Source organism: Notolepis coatsorum (genome assembly GCF_963971535.1).
Source record: "Notolepis coatsorum genome assembly, chromosome: 1".
Lineage (NCBI taxonomy): Eukaryota > Metazoa > Chordata > Actinopteri > Aulopiformes > Paralepididae > Notolepis > Notolepis coatsorum.
This window is the reverse complement of record NC_140165.1, coordinates 78,316,789-78,333,583: the sequence shown is the minus strand read 5'-3', so window position 1 is coordinate 78,333,583 and position 16,795 is coordinate 78,316,789. Positions and strand designations below refer to the sequence as shown.

Sequence of the window (16,795 nt, the reverse complement as noted above, 5' to 3'; positions counted from 1 at the left end):
AATTTGGCAGAGAGAGACGGCAACATTATCGTGGGTTTGCGTGACGACTCTCTCTCTCTCCACCTCCCAATGACTTATTTGCGAGAGTATGTCGATGCAGAGCAGCAGATTCAGCTGTTATTGGCTCTTTTCCGGTGACCGCACAGCAGCGCCCCCCACCCAACATTGAATTGAAAATGGCTGAATTGGAGTACTGCTGGAGTACTGCATTGTGCTGCTGCTGCTCCGGCTCTGCAGCTTCACAAAAGTTCGCACACCCAGCACTAAGCTCTCGCTGACAACGTCGTTGTCATTATTAGAAGCAACGATGAAACAAATGTAATGATTGTTTCGTTCATCGCATAGGCTATTTAATTTTAGCCTATTTTAATACAATTCAAATAATCAAATTGTGCTTAGACTCAGGGAATTATTTTCACCAGACATTAAGACTGGAGAGATTAAATATGTCGGACTTCAACAGATTTTGCCGGTCAAATACCGGTAATTACCGGCTAACGGAAACGCTGGTTTATAATTCCGTGGGCAGCGTTATACCATTCATCTAATGTGGGTCAAATGTTCATCATAGCAGTTAGTGTCGAACACGGTAATATTACACGCTAAAACTCACCCCAGTCTCCGCGGGCCGTTGGGCGATCAGCGTGGGGTAGACAGTTTTCCATTATGGGATGTTGAAATACCCGGTCCATTTCCAGGTTGTATAATAATATATACGTCCAAATCATGTTGTTTTTTCGAGTTATTTGCAGCGATCGATGTTCACTGTGTGAAGACCGAGTCTCTCTAACATTAGCGAGTGCCCGGACCACATATGGAGTGAGTCCTGCCGGGTTAAAGGTAACATCCGTTTTTTCGATCTGCCACCAGATGGCGGTCTTGAACCGCTAGAGGATTGAGAGGAGATCACACTTGTGTCTCAGGGCCCCGGAAAGGAAATATGATTCCGATTAGAGCTGCCGCGATAACCGCATTACCGCGGTATCGCTGTTGCATCACGCTCACCGCAGAGTTAGGCTGAATACCGCATCACCGCTGTTTTTTATCATAATAATAAAGTTGGCTTGCGGCTCTGCAGATATACCCTACTCGGTTCCAAGCGACCCTATTGGTCCAGCCTGGCTCTGCGGCTCTGCAGATACCCCCTACTCGACGCCTCTGAACGAAAACAGAACGCCGCCATCTTTACTGCCTCGCTAAGGATGCATTTCATTCAGGATTTGTTTGCGACAGAACCAAGTGCAATAAACAAAAAAGAATGGATTCACTGTGTATTCTGCCTTATTTATTGATGAAACAAAACCGACATCAACCCAATTTACCACCGAGCGGAGAGTTTAGTGTCACAACAAGATCGCTGATGTGTTCAGTTTGTTGTTGTTATCCGATATACACGAGAGGTAACGTTAAACCCGGGTTTGCTTGGTAGAATACACAATGAGAGGTAACGTTAGCTTTGGCAGAATAGACGCAACGAGAGTCTGGTTAATGTTGTTATTGATTGATTGATTGAAACTGTGTTAAACTCTGGCTTGCTGCAAGCCCTCGGACATCTATGCCCACGGAGCTTTCAGTGTACACAAGCGAGCGGCGGCGGCCCCGCCTGCATCCCCATTCCCCAAACGGAGTAGTACCTGGCTGCAGTGGAAAAGGAACGAAGTACCAGGTGCCTAAAGCGGGTCGAGTCGAGTAGGTAATATGCAGTGGAAAAGCGCCATTAGACTAGAGGCAGGCTATAAGAGTAGACTACTAAAAAAAAAAAAAATTCATTCAAACTTTTTTTTTTTTTTTGTGCGCACTGTGCTGTAATTACCGCGGCGGTAGGAAATATTGCGCAAATTCGTGCGGTAAGGAAAATATCAATACCGCGGCAGCTCTAATTCCGATCAAATTTTTTTGAAATATTGATATCAAAGACGAGTTACGGCGTCTTCGGCAACTTGAGCATGGCGGGGAAGGACGCCTAAACTCGTCCTTTGGCAACTAAAGTGTTAATGATTTTAGAATATTTCAGATAATGAAATTAAATGTTTATATCATCAACTATCCAGTTAGTATTTATACTGTAACGTTTGGCTACTTTAAATCATTGAATGTAGAGAGAGCGAGAACGCGCAAGAGAGCCAGCTTAGTTAGCAGCTAACGTTAGCCCATTGCTCGCGTCAATTAAATTGCATGTCATTAAAGGTCCGCGCTGGTCTGCGTCTATAATGAAATGAGGACAGCTCTGCGCTAAAGCAAGTCTCATCTCAGCCGCAACGTGACAACATATACTCGATGTTCACGATATAGTAATTTACTACATCTCACGTAGAACAAGCTGCGATACATCGAGTATACTCGATATATCACCCAGCCCTATACCAGAGTAGAATAAAAGATACCAGAGTAGAATACAATTATGCCAATCTACTGTGGTATCTTGTATTCTACTCTGGTATATTGTATTCTACTCTGGTATATTGTATTCTACTCTGGTATATTGTATTCTACTGTGGTATCTTGTATTCTACTCTGGTATATTGTATTCTACTGTGGTATCTTGTATTCTACTCTGGTATCTTGTATTCTACTGTGGTATCTTGTATTCTACTCTGGTATATTGTATTCTACTGTGGTATCTTGTATTCTACTCTGGTATCTTGTATTCTACTGTGGTATCTTGTATTCTACTCTGGTATCTTATTCTACTGTGGTATCTTGTATTCTACTGTGGTATCTTGTATTCTACTCTGGTATCTTGTATTCTACTCTGGTATCTTGTATTCTACTGTGGTATCTTGTATTCTACTCTGGTATATTGTATTCTACTGTGGTATCTTGTATTCTACTGTGGTATCTTGTATTCTACTCTGGTATCTTGTATTCTACTCTGGTATCTTGTATTCTACTCTGGTATCTTGTATTCTACAGTGGTATCTTGTATTCTACTCTGGTATCTTGTGCTACTCTGGTATCTTGTATTCTACTCTGGTATATTGTATTCTACTCTGGTATCTTGTATTCTACTGTGGTATCTTGTATTCTACTCTGGTATATTGTATTCTACTGTGGTATCTTGTATTCTACTGTGGTATCTTGTATTCTACTGTGGTATCTTGTATTCTACTGTGGTATCTTGTATTCTACTCTGGTATCTTGTGTTCTACTCTGGTATCTTGTATTCTACTCTGGTATCTTGTATTCTACTCTGGTATCTTGTATTCTACTCTAGTATTTTGTATTCTACTCTGATATCTTGTATTCTACTCTGATATCTTGTATTCTACTCTGATATCTTGTATTCTACTCTGGTATATTGTATTCAGTTATATTACTGAACAGACTCATTTAACTACTTGTATTAAGTGTACTTTATATAATCTTACACACAGCTCTGGTGACAAAGTATGGTAAATAATTTCTGGGAGACACTCCTGAAATGGTCTGAGATCTGGTCTTTGAAAAAACGATGCTCAAATCTATTTCAATCCATTCTGTTCCATTCTTAAATGTTAGTAAAACACAGTGCAATTTGTATACATCCCAGCTACTTTATGCATCCTATTTCTGCCTAGGTCATTGTCTCCCCCCACGGGAGAGCACAATGGGCTCTTCCATCGTATAGAGAACATGTCCCCTGTGGCCTGGTCCATTTCCAGATGAGGGCAGATATACAGTGGATAAGCCCGTATTAGAGGAAGGTGGTTCAGCTGGCTAATGGCTGTTATATAGATTGGAGCATGACGTGCAATAACACACGCACGCACACACGCACACACTGCCACCAACACAGTGATGTCTCCCTCTCCACCACTTAACTATAGTCAACTATAAACATTAGAGGTAAAATGTAAAATGTAAATAAACATCTTAAAACACTTAACACATTGTCCGCCATGCATTGTACCCATCCTTGGGCCCAGTCTGCCAGTGCTGTAACCGTATAGAGATGTTTACCTTCTTTGCAGGGCTATCACTTTTTGAATATTATAGCTATATCGACATTACTATGGCCCATTCAACATCGGGTATCTATCGTTCCGGATGTGGGAACGTTATATTTTTTCATTCATACATTGTCGTGTTAATACCGTCGTGAATATAAGTATGTTTTTAAGGTTTTCTGCAGTAATTCCTAAAATGCGAGTTATAGGCCCCGACGCATATGATAGATTATCGATGGAGTTTCTTTCCTATACACGCTATATTAAAAAATTCAAATGTATATGATCGGTATACATTATGCTTAATCATGCGTGAAGGAAAGGGGGGGGGGGTCGTTTATAACTCCTTGATCGTCAGTAGCGTCTTTTTTTTACTATGGGTTGATACGTTGATCAGATGGATTGCCGTGAAATGAATAAACAATCGGGCTGAAAATAACGTTAAATTCCTCTTACCGTTCGCAGATGAGACTCGAGGAAGAATATTCCAATTATTTGACGTCGATCTGCTAGATCCATTTCCCGTTTGTATGACGCAATAAACGTAGAAATTATATTGATTATTGCGTTTCGAAAGCGATCCCAATGCACTCAAGTGTGTATCTAGATCCACGCTACAAGATATTACTGCCGGAGGAATTTCCTCGATGCACCGAGCGCCACTTCCGGTTTGGCTTAGAGTGTAACTCACCCGACATCCACCAGGCGGCGGTATTGAGGCATTGCAATATCAGACAGGGTCCAGCTGCAGCAGCGGAGGGAGGCTGGATGAATTATAAATGCCATGGCGATTTTTTTTTATATTGATCCCAAAAACGAGTTATTCGTTGTTGGCGCACAACGCATGGCGGGCAATAACGAGTATACTCGTTTTTGGCGGAGAAAGTGTTAAGTGTCTGCAAATCCAAACAGACAAATACATAAGTTGATGTTGAGGAGAGAGATAGGTAGATAGAAAAAGAGATACGTAGATAGAAAAAGATACGTAGATAAAGACAGACAGATAGAGAGATATAGATACCTTTCCGCTGAGAGCAGACCAGACTTTAAGTGTGTTGTCATCAGAGCCACTAACGATCAGGTCTCCACTGAACTGAAGACACGTAATAACATGATCATCATGACCCTTCAATACCTAGAGAGAGAGAGAGAGAGAGAGAGAGAGAGAGAGAGAGAGAGAGAGAGAGAGAGAGAGAGAGAGAGAGAGAGAGAGAGAGAGAGAGAGAGAGAGAGAGAGAGAGAGAGAGAGAGAGAGAGAGAGAGAGAGAGAGAGAGAGAGAGAGAGAGAGAGAGAGAGAGAGAGAAATAGAAAATAAACGTTCACTTTCTATGTTTAGTCAGTATTAGGGGTTGTGTCAGTATTAGGGGTGGAACGATACGCATTCGAACCGTACACCGTTCGGCACGACCTCCACTGTTCGGGGCGTCTGTGTATTGTACGGTTCAGGGGATGCGCAAATAATAATAAAAAAAAAAAAAAAAACGTTGGGAGCGGTTCCTAATTGTCCGATTCCTGGAATCGCATGCCTCCGTGACAATCGATTCCTCTTATCGCTGCCAGGTTTTTCCGACAGTTGCGCATTTCAAAACAATAATGTTAGCGTTAGCATGCAGCCATAGAGCAGACTATTTGATTCCTTAAGGGCTCGAAATTGCTTGGGTTTTGGTCATATGCTCCCGAAATGCTCCCGCTGTTTGACTTTTTCTAAGTGCAGTGATTGAAAACTATTCGAATGCTTTAGAACCGAGTCATTCATTTAATTCGGGGCAACCTAACAGCCGCGAAGCTAACGCTAGCTAACCAAGCTCATACAGACACAGAGAGCGATAACAGCTGACAGCAGACCTGTAGTACAGGTACAAATAAAAATAAAAAAAAGTGGATGGGGCTGTTGTGTAAACCTTGTACTCTTTAGTTCACATATAATAAGAGACGGAGAGCGTGTGATCACGTTGACTGTTTACTAGTAGGTAAGTCAGGAAGTACCGTGCAACATACAAACATGTTCGTGTAGCAACACAAGCCAATACCTTACAGGACAGGGGCGAGCGGGGACCGGGGAGGGTGCATGCAGTAGGAGTAGGAAGACGTTTGGAACTAGGCTAATGGAGGAACCTACTTCCAGTGACTGACGCTAAGCTAGGCTAACGGTGCGCGTCTTCCTACTCCTACTGTATGCACAGAGAAGAAAAAAGGTATGCATCTTCTTGTCTAACTCCAGGGTAGATGGCAAATAAGCTAATTTCCCAAAATGTTGGAGTTTTCCTTTAAGAACTGACAATCAGGGAATTTAAACATAGTTGACATTGTTTTTGTGTTTTTAAAGAAAGGAAAGTCTAGTGCTGGCTGAGCATATTGTTTGTTTGCACTAAGTTAATACTTTGACGAATGTAGCCTATATTTTTCAGTCAGTTCGGTCTTTGTGTGCCAAACATTATTTAAGGCTGTAAACACTGTAAACTTTTTTTTTTTTTTTTTAATAAATGAGAAGCATGTTTCGATTTTTGAGTTACATAAAAAAAATAAAAATAAAAACGTATATCGAACCAAACCAAACCGAAAACAGTTAGCCCAAAACCGTGATACGAACCGAACCGTCGATTTTGTGAACCGTTCCACCCCTAGTCAGTATTGTTCTTCACTATAAGCCAATAACAGCACAGTGAATGTAACTGAAAGAGGAACAGGGAAGCAGTAGTGGTGCATGACCTTTCAACTCCAGGGTTCAAACTGGGAGCTGCCATAGATGGATTAGAAGTCTATCTGTCTGTCTGTCTGTCTGTCTGTCTATCTATCTATCTATTAGGGGTGTAACGGTACACAAAACGAATATTCTATATTGAAATTAATAATCGCCTTGTAAAGAAAAAAAAAAAAAAAAAATTATATTAGATTGTGGAAAAAACAGCCCCTGGTGGGTGGTCATTAGTGGTTAACATACCGTTGTATTCATTCGGTACACAGCCGTACGGTACGGTACACACTGAAACGGTTCGGTACGGATACGTGTACCTTTACACCCCTACTATCTATCTATCCATCTATCCATCTATCCATCTATCCATCTGTCCATCTGTCTATCTGTCTATCTGTCCATCTGTCTGTCCATCTATACCTTGGGTGCTCGAGCATCTCCGCTCCTCCAGTTGGACTCTATGCGGTGTCGTCTGATGTAGGCCGACTTCCAGGGACTACTGTTGACCCCTGGCTTCACACTCCTCCTCCTACGACCGAGCACACACTCTGCTATACCTGCACAGAGAGAGAGAGAGAGAGGGAGAGAGAGAGAGAGAGAGAGAGAGAGAGAGAGAGAGAGAGACAGAGACAGATACAGAGAGATACACAGAGAGAAATAGGAGAGAAAGACAGAGATCGATAGACAGAGGGATCGATTGAAAGATACAGAGGAGATAGATAGATATATAGATAGAGGGAGAGTGACAAAGAGAGAGAGCCAGGTAGAAAGAGTGATAAAGAGTTACAGAGAGAGATAAATGTATAGAGAGATAGAGCAAGATAGAGATAGAGAGACAGAGAGGGGGGGGGGGGGGGTTGTAAGAAAGATAACAGAATGAACAAGTCATTCACTGTGTCAACATATCTGTACGACGATCATGGTTTCCCAGGCAACCGGGAGAAACATTAAGAGAGTATGTTTAGGTGTAGCATAGTAATGACCGAAGCTAACCGGGGGGCTCATTTGCATGGTGGTGGACTAACACCGGCACTAGCTAGCTTCATTAGTATGGAGGTGGCATGATGCTAAAGCAGGCTTTACTGCGTCATTTGAATGCCTGATGACTGCTAGCTAGTGGCTCTCAGATAGTCTAGAAGTGCAGGACTAAAACACTATACCACCAGACTAACCCTAAATACTGTCACATAGTGTTTTAGTCCTGAACTTCTAGACTATGTGACAGTATTTAGGGTTAGTCTGGTATCATAGTGTTTTAGTCCTGAACTTCTAGACTATGATACCAGACTAACCCTAAATACTGTCACATAGTCTAGAAGTTCAAGGCTCATACACTATGAGGACAGGCATCAATCAGTTGTCTTTAACCCTTTCACTGCCACACTATAGAAGGTTAACTCTTTGCTATCACACTACTGTACTGTACTGTAGTGTGGCAGTGAAAGGGTTAACCTGCTGTTGTGTGGCAGTGAAAGGGTTAACAGTCTGTGTATTGTCGCAGTGAAAGGGTTAACCGTTTGGTAGTGAAAGGGTTAATAGTCCAGGCGCACCAGCCCTTTGATGATGCTGAGGTGCGCTGTTGCATCACTTTAATCCAGTATCCATGTATGCTACGCCTGGACTATGAGTGAGCCTAAAGGCTAACACCATATTCAAGTTCAAGTTATTTAATAGTTGTCATACAGAAGTACAGAATACTTTCATACAAAATGCTTCTTACTGTTACGCTCCAGAGACTGTGCTAGACAAGATAGTATCAAATAACATAATAACATAATATAGCATGAATTTAGAAGAAGAAAAATGAGGTCACAGTGTTCGGTATAGACATATGTACAATGTTCTGAGTTACCATATAATATACAATACACAATACTATGCAGTGTACTAATGTACAGTACTATCTAGTGCAAAGCAGAAATGGGATGAGGTACAATTTTAGGTACAATTTACAGTAAGGTGTACGAGTTGTAGTGCAATCCTTCATCCATAAATATAAAGTGTGGGGAGTGGGTGCTACAGTGTGTTTGTTTAAAGTGGGTGTGTGCTATAAAGTGTGTGGAGTGGGTGCTACAGTGTGTTTGTTTAAAGTGAGTGTGTGCGTGTGGATGTGTGTGCTATGTGCGTTTGGTGGTTGTTGTTGTGTAGTGTTCATTCATTGTTCGTTTAGCAGCCTGATGGCCTGGGGATAGAAGCTTCTTCTGAGTCTTTCTGTGCTCGCCTTGAGACTCCGGTATCGCTTGCCTGACCGCAGCAGTTCAAAGAGGCAGTTGAATTAGAATGTTCATTAGATGTTCATTAGAATGATTGTAGCATTAGCTAACTAACTCTAGTAGCTAACTAGCATCATTGGTATTCTAAGTGCACGCTAATGCTAGCATTACATAGAGCTAGGTAAAGCCAGCCTGTGCTTCACTGGTAGGGCTGTAGTGTTGTCTTAGCCACTGCTAGCTAGCTTCATTAGTATGGCTGTTGTGGGGCTAGCTAGCTTCATTAGTATGGCTGTTGTGGGGCTAGCTAGCTTCATTAGTATAGCTGTTGTGGGGCTAGCTAGCTTCATTAGTATGGCTGTTGTGGTGCTAGCTAGCTTCATTAGTATGGATGTTGTGGGGCTAGCTAGCTTCATTAGTATGGCTGTTGTGGGGCTAGCTAGCTTGATTAGTATGGCTGTTGTGGGGCTAGCTAGCTTCATTAGTATTGCTGTTGTGGGGCTAGCTAGCTTCATTAGTATGGCTGTTGTGGGGCTAGCTAGCTTCATTAGTATGGCTGTTGTGGGGCTAGCTAGCTTCATTAGTATGGCTGTTGTGGGGCTAGCTAGCTTCATTAGTATGGCTGTTGTGGGGCTAGCTAGCTTCATTAGTATTGCTGTTGTGGGGCTAGCTAGCTTCATTAGTATTGCTGTTGTGGGGCTAGCTAGCTTAATTAGTATTGATGTTGTGGGGCTAGCTAGCTTCATTAGTATTGCTGTTGTGGGGCTAGCTAGCTTCATTAGTATTGCTGTTGTGGGGCTAGCTAGCTTTATTAGTATTGCTGTTGTGGGGCTAGCTAGCTTCATTAGTATTGCTGTTGTGGGGCTAGCTAGCTTCATTAGTATTGCTGTTGTGGGGCTAGCTAGCTTCATTAGTATTGCTGTTGTGGGGCTAGCTAGCTTCATTAGTATGGCTGCCGAGTGCGAGCAGTAAATCTAGACTGACTGGCACAATGCCCAGGGAGGGATGCACACACACACAAACACATAACCACTGCACTGCACCATATAACGTGGGCAGTGCATGCATCCATCCTCTATTTGTTTGCATGAACCTGTGTTTCTGTGTGTGTGTGTGTGTGTGTGTGTGTGTGTGTGATTGATGGAGCTCTGAGAGTCTCCTGAATGTCTGAAATGGAACTTAATAGCTTAATAGCCATTCACGCTCCACTCCATTCTGTACCGTTTCATCTCTGAGCAGTTAAATGAGAGTTATACACACCATTCCCTCAGTCTCTGACAAGAGAAGTCTTGAATGGCGTAGAGCGGGAAATCGATAATTCTTGACCGTGTGTGCGTGTGTGTGTGTGTCAGACCTACCCTCCTCTATACATTTCTCTCTCCACAGCAAGTTGTCTTCAGCCAGTATTCTCCAGTATCTACAGGTCTGAGCCGCCTGCATCAGATCTCTAGGCTCCAGGAAAGTCAATACATACAGGGCGAGCTAGAGAGAGAGAGAGAGCGAGAGCTATATTAAGACAGCTATTAGGGCTGAGCCCCAACGTTCGAACGTTCCTTACGTTGGCATTCGAATTCTAAATCAACATTAGATTTTTTTATTTTTTATTAAAAAACAAATATTAAAAAAAAAATCTGTCTTATACAAGATATACCCCTAATACCTGCTATCTAATACCCTACACAAGCTCATTGGATGTGCACTGTTAATTAATGCTTGTATATCTAATCTTGTGTTGTCATGTTTGTTTATGTGTTTGTTTAAAAAATACAAAGAATAATACAAAATAAAAATATTCTATTAATTCTGTTTAACCAATGGGGTTTTTCTTCACAGTTGCAGATAAAGATTAGGCTACAGTAATATTATAGTATTAAAAGAAACTGATGAGTTATATTCATTGAGAAAGTTGATTTAACCTGATAAGCTGTAAGCCGTATTTCGCCTAAAGGTACATGCCTAAGTAAATGGAAGATTGCTCCACTCCTGCAAGGTCAATTTGCATGTTCTTGGTATCTAGGAACATCTAGGGACCTGGGGGTATGTATTTCCAGTGTCAAAAATATTGTGTCTGTTACTAGGCTTGAGTAAATTGTAATGAAGAAAAGGAGAATATAAATGATGATTTATGATTTTTGCATCTTTTATCAAAAATGTATACAGGTAGGAGAAAATGCTCATTGAGCTCATTCACCACCTTATTGAGATCATGTGTACAAAAAAAATCTAAGATGATTAAACAGAAGGATTTGTAGATACAGTTATTAATGATAATCGATTTTAATTATAAATTAATATTTGACCTTGAACTTGACCTTATTATGGCCAAATCATACATCTATGGATAGGGAAAATGCTCCTCTTTCCAATGGCAGGGTTGAATCTGGATTTAGTCATTTCCTTGCGTTTTTTACGATAATTAGCATTTTCCGATACATTTGTATTTCCGATAAATCGTATAAAACATCGGTAAAAATGAACTATACACAAATACACTTTGACTACTGTTTTTGATAGGGTTATGGTCTTTACTCTTGGCTACAAAAAAAAATATTTAAAAACATTGACCTCTTAACATCCAAGGGCCCACATGTGGACGATTCTTTGCTGACCTCTAGTGGCTCGGTGTGCATTTCTTTTAATACAATATATAGATAGGATTAAAGCCCTATTTGTTGCCTGTCGATTGCCCTTTCAGGTGACAAAATCCGTTCAGCGGTTCTCGAGTTACATGCCGATATGTGAGGCGTGCCCCAAAGTACGCAAAAGTACACATTACCACCCCCGACTCCCGGAGCTCCGTCAATCATTTGGTGATCTCGAATATCTTTGCACAGGGTTGTAGCCAATGAGTGTGGCTTTCTAATGATACCCCATGATATGATAATTATTGGGGATCTAATACGGTCTCTATTGATCGATTTATGATAAATAAAAGCAGGGTCCCCCTATAGGGAGACCTTGATTTAGTTGGGCTGGGGCTTCTCCCTGTGCTGGGTCTGGGGTTGGAAAGTTGATTTAATAATAAAAAAAATACTAATTTAATCAGATTAATCACTTTATTCAAATTGAGGATTTAGTTTGAGGATAGTAAAAAATATATATAAAAAATACTTTTTTAACGAAGGTTCCAACGTTCGTTCGAAAAACCCTGACAAAGTTTGAATCCCAAAAACAGGGTTCGGGGACAGCCTTAACAGCTATACTTTTGTCAACATTCTTGTGCGTTGGTGTGTGCGAGTGTGAGTGAGTGAGTGTGATATCCTACCTCTTTGGGCAGCAGTGAGATGAAGTCTCTTTGAAACTGGGGTTCGATCACCTGCATCATGTGTTTCACCTGATTGGTCTCACACCTGTCAATCAACTCATCCAGAGCCAATAGCCTTTCAGGACCACTCCACGCCTACAGAGGAGAGGGAGGGGTTATGGTCTGGTTACATTATCATTAGAGAGAGAGAAAGAAAGAAAGATGGAGAGAGAAACAATCAGATGGAGAGAGAAAGAGATGGATAGATGGAGAGTAAGAAAGAGTTGGAGAGAAAGATGAGGGAGAGAAAGAGATGGGGAAGTGGAGAGGTGGAGAGAGAGAGAAAGAGATGGAGAGGGGTGGAGAGATGGAGATATAGATGGAGAGAAAGAGATGGAGAGACAGGAGATCAAGAGAGAAATGGAGGGAGCGAGATGGAGATGAAAGAGATAGAGAAAGAGATGAAGAGGTAGAGAGTGATGGGGAAGACAAAGGGAAAGGAAAGATAAAAGGATTAGATGGAGAGAGAGAAATAAGCGATTGAAAGACATCGAGAGGCAGCAAGAGAGGGATGAATTAACATGTGTGCGTGTGTGTGTTATGTGTATATGTGTGTTCTCTCACCTGAAAGGTGTGTAGCCAGTCCTGAAGCCCGTTAGGGGGCGGGCCTGAAGTGACGCGTCGCCGCTGAGCTGAATGCCCATTGGCTAATCTGAGGTCACCAAACGTTGTGGGCGTGGTCTGGAATGGAACAAGGCTGGAGGGACTGAGAGAGACAGAGATAGAGAGAGGGAGACGGGGAGAAACCGAGAGAGTGGGGGGGGAGAGAGAGAGAGATATTGATTCTTCATGCGGAGATGTGTAGTGTAAATGTGATGCGATGCCATGAGTGAGATATTGTGATGTAGCGCTGCTGGGTTCGTCTTTCATCCGACTACAGTACAAAGCTCATTATCTGAAACATTCCTGATAGTACCTTCAAAACACAACTACATTTAGTGGCAGCACTGGCAGGTCAACGGAACACAAGCAAACAGACGCAGCTTCTCTCTAGGTGGTGCGAACAGTGTTCCGTCGAGTTGAACAGACGCAGCGTCTCTCTAGGACTAGGTGGTGCGACTGCGAACAGTGTTCCATCAAGACGCAGCGTCTCTCCAGGTGGTGTGTGAACAGTGTTCCATCGAGTTGAAATTGTTTCAACTTGAGACATTTGCTAGGCATTAGAGTTGCACGATACACAGATACTAGAAAATGATTGCGATACCCAACTGTTAAAAAACGGTTCAATACTCCATTTTATTAGTATTGATAGTTTTAGAACAATTAGCCTGATGCGTATTTTCTATGAGTTGATTGGATGCGTGACAGGAGCAGTGTGTGTGTGTGTGTGTATGAGCACACGCTTTGCGTGAATATTTTACTTCATTAGCTGAAATATTCAAAAATCATTAAGTCTGGCTATAAGCCATTCTCCTTTTCTCGTGTGTGTGTGTGTGTGTGTGTGCGTGTGTACATTTGCTAGGGGCTACTCTTTTTGACATGAATTAGGCTAACAATCCTGATTCCGGAGTCTGTTATTCAAAAGGAAGATATTGATTCTCACATGTGTGTGTGTAATATATCATCTTTTTTATTAAATAATCTTATCTCCTGTGCTGCACAAGCACTAACATAGTGTGGAGTGGAGAGATGACACATAATACATGTAATAAAACACATGTAGATTATTAGCTACATTATATAGCGCAGCAGCTGTATCAATCATTTTATAATTTTTGTTTTTCAACAGCATCAAAATATTATGAATTTAAACATTTCCATGTTCCGTCATCTAATATTCCATTACGTTTCTTGATATTTTAGGTTTTTGCCGCGGTATCGTTTTAGAACCGGTATCGTGACACTTAGGCTGGTATCGGTATCGAAGTCAAAGTGTTGGTATTGTGACTAGAGCTGCCGCGATTACCGCATTACCGCGGTTACATCACGCCCACCGCAAGAGTAGGCTGAATACCGCATCACCGCTGTTTTTTTATAATAATAATAAAGTACCCTCCTCTCGTTGGGCTTGCGGCTCTGCAGATATACCCTACTCCTCTATCGAGGTTCCAAGCGACCCTATTGGGTACCAGAAAAGTCACGTGAAACATTGCTGACCACTGATTGGTCAGAAGAGAGACGCGTCACACGTTGGAGCGTCCTGCAGTGTGTTACCACCAATCGGCAAGCGTGTATTCGTTTTTTACGTCCTGAATGTCAGCCATTGATAAGAGCTCATCACAACACGGTTAATAACGTTAGCTTTAGCTCCCCGCCGGAGTGGACTACTATCGCTCCTCAGGAGTACTAAACGAGACATAATGATTTTACTGTCTGCAACGAATGTTATAATAAAAGCCCTTCGTTCTATACACTTGTCTGATTGAAAACTGTATTAACAGACCGCAGAATGGGACAACTCAGCACGCTCTGAGCAAAGAAAGGAACTGAGATATGAATTGAGTAGGCTATTGCTTGCCTTGCTATGGTCCGGTAAATACGCTGATGTTATTGAACGTGTAACTATATAACGTTAATGCCACAAAACGAATGCCTTTATTATAAAGTAGTAACTTTATAATAATAATAAGAAAGGGTCGGGGGGGTAACTACCCCTGCCCGCGACACCGAGTGAACGGCGCACGACCAGAGGGGAAACTTCGAATCCGTGTTTCACTTTCAATAACGAATGCGTGCTTGCCGAATCCCAAACAATATTCATGCTGCAAAGTCATCCTCTAAAGATAGACATTTAGACTAGAGGCAGGCTATATGCTATAAAGAGTAGACTACTAAAAAAAAATGCATTCAAACTTTTTTTTTAATTTTTTTTGTGTGCGTGCGGTAATAACCGCGGCGGTAGGAAATATTTCGCAAATTTGTGCGGTAAGGAAAACATCAATACCGCGGCAGCTCTAATTGTGACGACACTACGAGGCATATAGGTATATTATCTTCACAGTGAGTGAGATGAGACATATAGGTATATTATCTTCACAGTGAGTGAGATGAGACATATAGGTATATTATCTTCACAGTGAGTGAGATGACACTGCTATATGAAAGCTCTGTGGCAGATATAGATATTGAATAGGTTACATTTAGAAATTGTTTAGTTTTTGTAAATGTCAACAACGCGCCGCTGGTATTCATGCCAGTTTTGCTAGTGACCAACTGTCAAACTACAGTATCAGTATCTGAATGTACAATATCAGTATCTGAAGGTACAGTATCAGTATCTAAGCATACAGTATCAGTATCTGAATGTACAGTATCAGTATCTAAGCATACAGTATCAGTATCTGAATGTACAGTATCAGTATCTGAATGTACAGTATCTGTAGGTACAGTATCTGAATGTACAGTATCTGTAGGTACAGTATCTGAATGTTCAGTATCTGAAGGTACAGTATCAGTATCTGAATGTACAGTATCATTATCTGAATGTACAGTATTATCCAAGCGTACAGTATCAGTATCTGAAGGTACAGTATCAGTATCTGAATGTACAGTATCAGTATCTGAACGTACAGTATCTGTAGGTACAGTATCATTATCTGAATGTACAGTATCAGTATCTGAAGGTACAGTATCAGTATCTGAATGTACAGTATCATTATCTGAATGTACAGTATTATCCAAGCGTACAGTATCAGTATCTGAAGGTACAGTATCAGTATCTGAAGGTACAGTATATGTGTGTGACTGTGTGTAATATATATATATATATATATATATATATATATATATATATATATATGTGTGCTTATCTTACCTCAGGTATCCTTTACAGTGTTTCTTTCCTGAAGGGAATGGCCTTCCATCTGGACCATGATCTAACTTTCTCTTCATCTGAGAGAGAGAGAGAGAGAGGAGAGAGAGAGAGAGAGTGAGAGAGAGTGAGAGAGAGGAGAGAGAGAGAGAGAGGAGCGAGATAGAGGGGTGAGAGAGAGAGAGTGAGAGTGAGGAGAGTGAGTGAGTGAGTGAGTGAGGAGAGAGAGAGAGAGAGAGAGAGAGAGAGAGAGAGAGAGAGAGAGAGAGAGAGAGAGAGGGGAGAGGAGAGGAGAGGAGAGAGAGGGGAGAGAGAGGTGTGAGAGAGAGAGAGAGAGAGAGAGAGAGAGAGAGAGAGAGAGGAGAGAGAGAGAGAGAGAGAGAGAGAAGGAGAGAGAGAGAGAGACATATTTACATGTGTTATTGTTGTATGTGGGTCTTAGATGCTAGGAAATCATTCTCAACTGAAATAGACTGAAATAAGAGACAGACAGACACACCAGGTTTCTCACACACTAATCTGTTCTGGTTTTGATAAATAATGTGGTTTGAGCAACATGAAGAAGTATTTTGTGTGTGTGTTTAGCTTAGGCTATATGCTGCATTTAAGTCAATATAATGTTCTAGTAGTGTGTGTGTGTGTGGCGAGTGTGAGTGTGTGTGAGAGCGGTGGTTCCTTGCCATTTCTTGATTTTACTAATTGTACCTCTTACCGTTTAATCTCATTATTTGTCGCTTCGGCAATATTGTATTTGTTACATTCATGACAATGAAGCATATTGAATTGAAGGAGAAAGAGAGAGGAGGGGGGGGGGCAGATAGAAAGAGATTATAGAGAGAAAGAAGAGGAAGTGTGCAGGTGGCTGTATTTGTGAGATTCACATAACGGCGTGTGTGTGTGTCAGAGCG

General features: G+C 41.5%; 1 protein-coding gene across 2 annotated transcripts in view; it reads right to left on the bottom strand.

The window, feature by feature from the left end:
- Positions 1–16,795, bottom strand: part of LOC311235273 (F-box/WD repeat-containing protein 7-like) — a 124,139-nt gene that overhangs the window by 19,895 nt on the left and 87,449 nt on the right. For both annotated transcript variants that reach the window (XM_084322690.1, XM_084322691.1), the window contains 6 exons: positions 15,891–15,967; positions 12,701–12,842; positions 12,098–12,232; positions 10,191–10,314; positions 7,043–7,179; positions 4,948–5,061 (listed from right to left, as the gene is read on the bottom strand). In XM_084322690.1, the coding sequence (XP_084178816.1) occupies positions 4,948–5,061; positions 7,043–7,179; positions 10,191–10,314; positions 12,098–12,232; positions 12,701–12,842; positions 15,891–15,967 (729 nt within the window). The remainder of the gene's footprint in view (positions 1–4,947; positions 5,062–7,042; positions 7,180–10,190; positions 10,315–12,097; positions 12,233–12,700; positions 12,843–15,890; positions 15,968–16,795) is intronic.